At 37.2% G+C, this 10,170-nt stretch overlaps 1 protein-coding gene across 4 annotated transcripts in view; it reads right to left on the bottom strand.

Moving 5' to 3' along the window:
* Nucleotides 1-1,219: 1,219 nt before the first annotated feature.
* The window catches only part of LOC121429694 (disks large homolog 1-like), an 88,230-nt gene continuing 79,279 nt past the window's right edge, over nt 1,220-10,170 (bottom strand). For all 4 annotated transcript variants that reach the window (XM_041626856.1, XM_041626857.1, XM_041626858.1 and 1 more), the window contains 3 exons: nt 7,936-8,108; nt 6,552-6,753; nt 1,220-5,606 (listed from right to left, as the gene is read on the bottom strand). In XM_041626856.1, the coding sequence (XP_041482790.1) occupies nt 5,500-5,606; nt 6,552-6,753; nt 7,936-8,108 (482 nt within the window). In that variant the 3' untranslated portion in view covers nt 1,220-5,499. The remainder of the gene's footprint in view (nt 5,607-6,551; nt 6,754-7,935; nt 8,109-10,170) is intronic.

Genomic DNA, 10,170 nt, shown 5'->3' with positions numbered 1-10,170 from the left:
CTCTGTGCATTTTACTCTATTTATTGAGATATGAATATTTCCAGTATGGACCATTCCATTAATCCATTTTCTTCTTTTATTTCCTTCTCAATACTTAGTATTTTTGGATCCCCCTTCATTCCACTTTTACCTTTATATCTGCTGTTAATTCCTTATGATGGCATGGTACCTGTGGTACTTTTAGGGTAACTTTATTATATATTTTTATATTTTATTCATTTTACAAAATTCAGAAGAGATTGTAACTTCTGTAGTTAAAAGCCACCTACATTATTGTGTGCGCACATTGAATAATATCATATTTTAGATATTTCTGTGTATGAATACATGGGGAATATCAGTTACTAATGTTTATTTCAATGCGCTTTTAAAGCTAGGGAAAGATGGGGGGCCCCCTCTTGATTATTTTTTTTCCATGAATTTATGCTGTTGTCTTTTAAATGTAACTTAGGCCACCGCACACCTTGCGATCCAACGCCTCTGACTGGTCTGCGACTGAGTGAGTGGAGATGAATCGCAAGGTAGTCATAAGCCTCGACACCGCACACCTTGTGATCCGACTACTACGCAGTCAGCAACTAGCGCATGCGCTTTTTTTGGCCATAGTAACTAAGAAAATGTCGCTATTACTGCGTCTGTGCGTTGCTCATCATGTACGCGTTGTGACTCTGCTGTCTGATTGGCTGGTAGTTGGATTGAGTTTGCGATCCAGTTGTAAGGATTCAACATGTCGAATCCTTACGATTTTCCTTGCGATTTGTCTCTGACTGGCCTGCGACTCTTCAAGTTGACAAGAGCTGCGAAGTCACATTTCCCTTCACTCAGTCGCAGACCAGTCGTAGACCAGGGCCGTCTTACGAAGAGTTGCGATTGATCTGATCAATCACAACTATGGACGGCAAGCAATGTCAAAATCTATTATGCATGTTTGTTCAAAATATTTTCTAATTATGATGTGTATTCATGCATTCATTGTTTTCTTAAAAATTCACTGTGCTTCTCTTTGTTTACAAAGGACATTGTGCAAATTTCCTGTAGAAAAAATTATGACACTGATGGATTTCAATAGATTTATGATTGATTGGATCAATCACAACTGTTGTAAGAGGGGGCCCAGATGGGTTGCAAGGTGTGCGAAGGCCTTTAGGTGAAGACTCTAGAATATAACTAATATATAAACAAAACTAAATCAATAAATAATGCGTAAGAGAAATACATGTTGAGTTTATTTCAAAATGTCTACTTTTTATTTGTACAACACTTAACCTTCCTTGGAAAGAAAGAAACATTATACAATAATCATAAATGACTACATAACATATAATTCTTCATTTGCATGCTAGTAATTAAATATCAACATATGATGAATATACAATCACAATCTTTTGTGTCATTTTTTTCTCTCACTCTCTTTTGACATGTGCTACAACTCCCATACACATTGTATATCTGGAAAAATGGAAAGAGACAAAAAATAAAAGAAAAATAAAATAAAAAGTCAAACGTACATGAAATATTGATAAGTACATAATATATAACATCTGCGGGGCACTTAATGGCAGTCATGTTATCGTAATCTTTGAAATGCTTCGTGCATAAAAGGGAGTGTCTACATGTACATCAACGATCCCAACACAAAATATATTTTTTTTTAGCGAATGAGGGGGCACACACAATTATTATTTTCCATCACCTAAAACTGCAAAAAACAGCAAAATTCATCTTAGAGAGATCCAGAATATTGGACATAAGACAAGATTTAGGGCAGATATAAAGGCTGAATTCAATATATTCTATCAACTTTTTTTAATCAAAGATTTATGAGAAAATTATTCCCCCCCTTTTGTTGCTTGCACATCTATTTGATAAAAAACGCAAAACTTGGTGAGCATTATTTATCATCGATTTTTAAATCTAAAATGTTTTTAATATATCCTTTTTTTATGAATGTTGTTAACAGCACATTTATAGAGTAGTTAAATATGTGACTTGATAAGATAAAAGCATAAAGAAAAAATAATCACAAGATTTGACTTACTCCCATACAATCTTTTTTGATGTCCTGAACATTGTCAAAATTGTACATCTCACATTCAAATATATCCCCAAATTACGCACTACCCTTAGAAATATAAATTATTGAGGGAATAACAAGAAATAAGAAAAATGTGTGGTGGTTGAGAATGAGAAAATGTGAAACAAAACCAAGTGCTTGCTTGTATAAATGCCTTGAATAATTGATAACTAGTGCACGTTCATTTCCAAATATTTACAGCAAATGAAAGCTGGCTTTTTGACATTTTTTCTGCAGAGTGAAACAAAAGAATCAAATGTTATGCAAAGCAAAATACATTTCAGTGAAATATGGGAAAGCTTGAACGCCTTCCTTTCAGAAATTTCTTTAATAAGAATCCGCATTCTCCAAAGTAAGATGCTTGAATTTTCTTGAGTAATATAGTGCCCAATTAGATTGTGTCATTGCTTTAACTCTTTATTCCGACTTCCAAGAAAAACTTGTATACTGGAAAATGAGAGGGGCCAAATTCTTCACACATGCACCTAATTCCATACATTCAAGCCATTCTCTGATTAAGACTTGCTTAAAATCTAACTGGAACTGATGTAATCAAATAAATCTACATCAAAAGTTTGAGGATATTTTCCATATTCGACTATCGACACCCACCTGAGTGTGGTTTCACAAAATATGGAAGTACATGTATGACATAAAGTCATGCTTAGTGGCAAATTTGTACCTCTACAAATGCTCTTTATGTCAACACTTCTCTAATTAAAACCTTCTTTCAATCCAAATGGAAGTGATGTGTGCGAATAAATCTACATCAAAAGTTTGAGGATATTTTCCATATTCGAGTATCGACACCCACCTGGGTGTGGTTTCACAAGATCCATATCTATGACATAAAGTCATGCTTTAATAGTGGCCATTACTGCGCATGAAAAAACACCATTTGGGTGGTTCACAAAGAATATGTTAAGTCATGGTTAAGTGCCAACGGATAAGAGCCATCAACAAATACCACACAAAACTGGGAAGTCAAGTGCAATTTTAAGATGCACTTAACTGTGGGCGCGTCGTGGTCTACTGGTTCTGACTCTCACCTTTCAAACAGAGGGTCGTGGGTTCAAATCCTAGCCATGGCGTGTTTTCCTTCAGCTAGAAATTTATCCACACTGCGCTGCACTCGACCCAGGTGAGGTAAATGGGTACCGGCAGGAAGTAATTCCTCAAAAAGCTGTGCGCACCAGAATCGGTAGACTAGTTTAGCCGGGGTAATATAGGAGCGCCTTGAGCACCTAGCAAGGTGGACATGTGCGCTATACAAATCCTCTTTATTTACTCTTTGTGATATACCTACAATGTACTATTACGGGCACTATAGCTCTCTTTTACCGACTCTCAAACACTACGAGACAGCTTTGTTGTCTGAAATGAACAATATAAAAGATGTGATATATTGCCGAACAGCAGAACCCAATGTCATCATTCATTGAGGTCTAATGTGCCCGATTCTTGAGTATTATAACAATATTTGGCAAATCAAATGTTCTTTAAACCAAAAATAACAAGAATTAAGAGGCCATGCAGCTCGAATTGCTTTGGCTAACCAAGGTTATCAAACCAAATAATTTGTATCAAACTCATAAGTGCAATCTAGGAACCATTATACTTGGGGATTTTTATATGTATTTGAATACACACAATTGATACCTTTGCAATGATCGTACAACACATTTGAAAGCCATGGGACTGCTTGTAACAGAACAGATGTACATATATAGCACCATATTATGCTTTCTGTATTAAACAGTATGTCAATATGAACACATGTACATACATATGACAAAGGTATGGGTTTATACATGCACGATGTACACTTGATATATAGCCATGTTATATATGCTTTCACTTTGGTTTCAGAATTTACGATGTGAACATTAATTTGTCTCGATCTAGACTGCCCTAAGTGAATAAAATTAAACTTTCTGCCAAAAGGTAAAATTTGGCTCAGTTACACTGATTGTAAGATGGAAAATCATGTTTTTTGATAATCCAGGGATCTTGCATAGGGGGGGGTGGCAATTCTAATGATGTATGAGTCATAGTACCTGTACTCAACGTTGTGCCCAGAAATCTATAAGTTTTAGAATGAAAATAAGGAATTTGTGAATAACATTTCCTTTCTACAAGTTGGGTCAAAGATAAGGGCAGACAGGAGAGAGGCGAAGAAGGAAGGGGGGGGGTATGGACAGAGGATATGGTAGGGTACAGAGATATCAAGGGGAGGGGGAAGGAGAGGGAGAAAGAGAGAGGAGGGAGACAGTGACAGAGATAGAAAAGTACACAGAATAGGTGGGGGAGGGGGAGACAGAGAATGTAAGAAAGGGGAATTCAAGAGAGAAAGAAAGAAAAGAGTAAGAATGATTCTTATTCGAAGAAATCTCGGAAAGCTTTTTTGCACAGAGTTGCCATCAACGATTAAATAAACAGAACAAAAAACAAAAACAAATGTTACTCATGATTAGTATTTGGTCCACATAAAAGATTGTATCATACATCATGATAGAATTACGGTACAAGTAACAACATGTCATTACTTTACTATTCTCCTAAATCATTATCAAATAATAAAAGTAAAAAAAAATGCAAATATAGATTGATTTATTCATAATCTGTGAAGGGCACACAACAGACAATTCCCTAGGAAACCAAATCTTATCACACTCAGGCCAAAGATTTGACACGATCATAACCTCAAACTACAGGTATTTACTATTAAAAGATGGAGGATATCGGTCTAAAAAATTTCAATTGAATTCTAATACATTTCGGGAATTTGCACGCATAGGGACCAATTAATTTTCATCACTTTTTTTTGTAAGCTGCATCAATCAAACTACAATGAAATCTTGCACCTTTATAAGTGAGTATACTGTATATACTTAGGCATAATATATATATATTTACTAATATATCTTTTTTTTCTTGCAAAATGGCAATACAAAAACAAGGAGAGTAATTTCACCATCATACGTTTCAAAAAATATGTTCACAAATTTCATGACAAAAGTGTGATTTTTCACTCCGATTGAACAGGCTGAGAATGTGGGGGGAAAAACAACAAATACTTCCAAAAATACTTCAAAAAAGGTGAAAACGTCCGATAACGTAAACTATGATCTCCTTCTGAGCGCATTCTTGGTATAGGGCGGATCAGATTCCGGTACCGCACCCTAATGGACTCCTACCAGGGTAGAAACGGAGACATCTTGCGTATAAAACTCAGAGGGGGTTAAGTAATTGTAACATACAATTCCTCCCCAAATATTCCATGACGATTAAAACTTTTCTGTACAAAAAATATCTCTAATATCCAACATGGCTGTGCAATGTTGTCAAAATGTCTTTTTTCTTCTCTTGACATATACAAATTTGGTAATTCATGTTGTGATTCCGGTAAGAGAAGGTAGCCGTTTTCACAGTTTTTCTTTCGCTGGGATCCAGATCGTCGGGCCGGATTGTTCGTGGATGATCTCCTTGACTTGTTGGTATATGTCATCTATGGTGTCTCCCAAAACGATTGCTATGAAAAAAACAACAACAAAGAAATCTTTATAGACCAGTTCATAATTAGCCCATGTCCGAAATGACCTCCAATATCCACAGATAATTAATATTTATTTACAATATTTATACTGTGCGACTGTTATTATTTTGTTATAATCATGTATTACCGTTGTAAATATTGTATATATATGTATTTTGTAATTCTGATAATGATGTGAATGCATAAAGAAATCTTTATAGACCAGCTCATAATTAGCCCATGTCAAAAATGACCTCCAATATCCACAGATAATTAATATTTATTTACAATATTTATACTGTGCGACTGTTATTATTTTGTTATAATCATGTATTACCTTTGTAAATATTGTATATATATGTATTTTGTAATTCTGATAATGATGTGAATGCAGAAATAAATCACATCAAATCAGATAATTGAAAAAATGGAGAAGTATTTTTGTACTTGTATCAGACACAATGTAAAAGTGGTGTGTATAAAGAATCCTTTTTAAACCCATTTTGAAAAGTGGATAATTGCAATTGGATAACAGGGAATATACCACGAGTGAATAATATACCACAAGTGAATAATAGACGGTATTTGCAGGGTATTCCAATTTATGCAAGCACCATTCAGCTATAAGCACATATAGATGAGCTCCTCTATTCACCCACTTTTTATACTCAATAAGGCTCCGTCTTCGGAACCAGTCTGCATAACTTGAATGCTACAATATCCGAGAAGCACACAGAATTTTTGAGAAAACTGTGTGAACGTATGAATATACATCAGATCTACAAAATATTTTGAACAAACATGGATTTTAAATGTTGATGTTGCTGGCTTTCCATAGTTGTAATTGATATGATCAATCCCAACTCTTTGCAAGACGGGACCCAGGCGATCATTAAGGAAATAGTTTATCGGTAAAACATAAAAAAGAAGAAGAACCTATACCTGTGAAGTATTCCAGGAACTCTTGTTCCAGTTTGAGCGCCCTCTCGTACGTCTTCCTCGCCTGATCCTCCGAGACCCTCCTGTTCATCTCGATGATGGATTCTATTGACTTGGGCTTGAGGAAGATGGCGATGGGGTAGAGTTGGGCCACCTGGAGGCGTTTGATGGCGTTGCCGCTTACGTCTAGGATACAGTGTTTGCCCTGGTAAGAGATTCACAAAATAGAGAAATGTTGGTATAACAGAGCTACTAAGTCTCACGCATTGTGGGTGAGACTCACGCATCTAGGGTCCGTCTCACGCATGGCACCCATTTTTCTCACGCATCGGGACCCGACAGAAAAAAAAGAGAAAAAGTAGCATTATTTGCTGTGCACTGGCCGACCACCTTCGCACGCCGTCACGTCTACCCCGGCACGTGAGACGAATCGAGAGCGCAGTCAGCGCACAGCTAGTATGTGATACGATGACTCGCGTGCGTGCATCTCATGGTTTTGTAGTATGGATCAATATCATGATGAAGCCCATATTTTGCATGACTTTTCGAAACATACAAGTGTAAGTACTGGCCACACGCAGAGACGCTGAGTCATGAACATCTCACGCATACCATTTTTTCGAACTTGGCATCTCTGGTATAAGTCACATGGGTGCCAGCTTTCAACAGGAGTAGATTATCATTTGCAGACCCACGACTTGTGAGAGGCATTGAAAATAACTGAAGTAGAGATTTTTTTGGGGAAAGCAAACTTGATGTTCGAGTGAGTAATCTCTTTTGCCGAGCTTGGCTTAGCCTCATACAACTATCAGGACTCAGACAATGAGGCGATTTCCAGAGGCATTACATAACTTCTGCTGATGGTCATAAATCTCTTCTTCACTCTGTATGATTGGCATCCGAATGGTTCAAATTCCCAATGAACAATGAAATGATGCACATACAACTTTAATCTAAATCTCATTGAAGTCCACCTCATAAAATGATCACTATAAGTTTAAGAAAATTTTCTGACGAAACTACACTTTATCTTTTGTCAGTCAAATTTCTCCTACATTGAACATATATCTGTGGTCGTAGTATATTTGATTTAAGATATTTCATTGCCTGAATTCTAAAATATTAGTAATAGTAATGGTCAACACAATGTAAAAGAACTCAATCAACTAAATGTATTAAAAACAAACTGCATCCTTGATAAATTTTGGGTTTAAAAAATAAATTTTAATATATAATTTATTATTTTTAACATTATAATTCTGTTTGTAAACAATACCTATTTTTCTTAACACTATTTGAACTACCAGTCAATAATCAGTTTCAAATAGCAATAAATAGAGACATCACAATTACTTGACTACAGCCCCACATATTGCAATTCATGTACCTTTTCTGAAACCTCCTTGACGGATGCCACACTGGTGCCATAGAGATTTTCGTTGTACTGACCGGCTTCGATGAATAGATGATTCTGGATGTCTTTCTCCATCTGTTCCCTGGATTCTACAAAATGGTAATCCCGACCGTCGACCTCGTGAGGTCTCCTCGCTCTCGTTGTATCTGACGAACAAGTTTGAAATTTGTTTTAAGAAAAATGATAATATAATAATAATATAGGATATTTATATTGCGCACATATCCACCTTGTTAGGTGCTCAAGGCGCTCCTATATTACCTGGCTAAGCTAGGCGTTCATAGCGCACACAGCTTCTGAAGGAATTACTTCCTACCGGTACCCATTTACCTCACCTCGGTTGAGTGCAGCACATTGTGGATCAGTTTCTTGCTGAAGGAAATTACGCCATGGCTGGGATTCGAACCCATGACCCTCTGTTTCAAAGTCTGAAGACTAATCCACTGGGCCACAACGCTCCACTATATACATCAACGTTCATCTAGTTGCCTTTTAGGTGCACATTTCATTGCCCCAGGTTAGTCATCATTTGCAACCATCGTAAGAAAGCACAAAAAATCTATCACAGCGATACTATAAGATAACTGTCATCCCAGCCATGGCGTAATTTCCTTCAGCAAGAAATTTATCCACATTGTGCTGCACTCGACACAGGTGAGAGGAATGGGTACCTAGCAGGATTAATTCCTTGAATGCACGAGTGCTGAAAGGCAGCTCGAGCTAATAATAATAACAACATGCCTAGGAATAGAATATTTCTAGATACAGTCCGACCTCTCTTATCCGGCCTCCCCTTATCCGGATCTCTCTATTATCCGGACGCACACTTACCGACATTTTTTTTTAAATCTAGTACAGGTACGTGAGGAAATGAGATTTCAATCTAAACTCAATCTTATACATAAACCCACTCTGATTACATATATTTCCCAACATAGTCACCCTACACCAAACATATTTTTCATGAAAATATCTCACCCAAATCACCAAAAGAACTTTAGGAATGATAATTTCCAGTAAATCAGGGTGCAGCGCAAACATTTCATCACGTTTCTCTTTTTGATTCGCGGGAAAAACAACACATGTCTTGCTAGCTAACTTTAGGCCTCAATACGGACAGCGCCATCTATCATGTTTGAGCCTACAGTCAGTGGAACAATGGCTGACATTGCGAAGCTGCGATACCCGCCGCAATGATCTAATTTTAAAACTTAATTTCATCGAGTCATTCACTTTCTTTCAAAGTATGCTTGATGTATACCTCAGTCATTTTAGCAGGTAAATTATCCAAGAGTTTTGGCCATCGATCGATTTCATTTCAATAAAAAACACTGCCTATAATTTGCACTGACTCTGCAGTGAATATTGTCTTTACCGTACGCCCACTACAATAGTGCAGTGTAGCTACCGCCAGTGGCCTGGGGAGGCAGCCGGCAGCGCAGCTGCGTGTATTTAATATTGGGTCTCCCAGATCCGGATAAATCCCTTATCCGGATTGGTGCTGGTCCCAACGTGTCCGGATAAGAGAGGTCGGACTGTAGATGGTGCTATAGAAATAGTATACCTATTATTATTATTATTATGGGAAAGGTACATAAAATAGCCCAATTTACGAGGTTGATACAACAGAGTTCCAGCCCCTGTTGGACAAAGAATTGCAATCAAATGCAACTTGATTTACATGAATTTCTTTCACTGTTGTCGCTGCTAAGCTATGGAACCAGCAACCAACCTTCCTCAAGACTGCTACATCAGTGGACCAGGTCAAGAAACTCTTAAAGGTTTATTTATTTTTTTATGAACGATAAATACAGGTCACTTTGAAATGTGAAGCATTGTGGCCGAGTGGATTAGTCTTCTGACTTTGAAACAGAGGGTCGTGGATTCGAATCCAAGCCATGGCGTAATTTCCTTTGGAAAGAAATTTATCCACATTGTGCTGCACTCGACCCAGGGGAGGTGAATGGGTACCCGATAGGATTTTTCCTTGAACGCTTTAGCGCCTATTAATATGGCGGCTCAGCTACGCCCGGGGTAATAATATGATACCAAGTATCAAAGGGCAGTTGAGTATATGCACATAGAAAATGCGCTATATAAATGGACATATTATTATTATCAAATATGATCACTGTTGAGTAGTCACCATGTATAGGGGAAGGCGGGGTAAGTTGAGCATAGGGGCAAGTTGAGCCACCAGCCCCAGGC

Source organism: Lytechinus variegatus, chromosome 16, assembly GCF_018143015.1.
Source record: "Lytechinus variegatus isolate NC3 chromosome 16, Lvar_3.0, whole genome shotgun sequence".
Classification (NCBI taxonomy): Eukaryota; Metazoa; Echinodermata; class Echinoidea; order Temnopleuroida; family Toxopneustidae; genus Lytechinus; species Lytechinus variegatus.
This window is presented reverse-complemented; position numbering and strand designations above follow the sequence as displayed.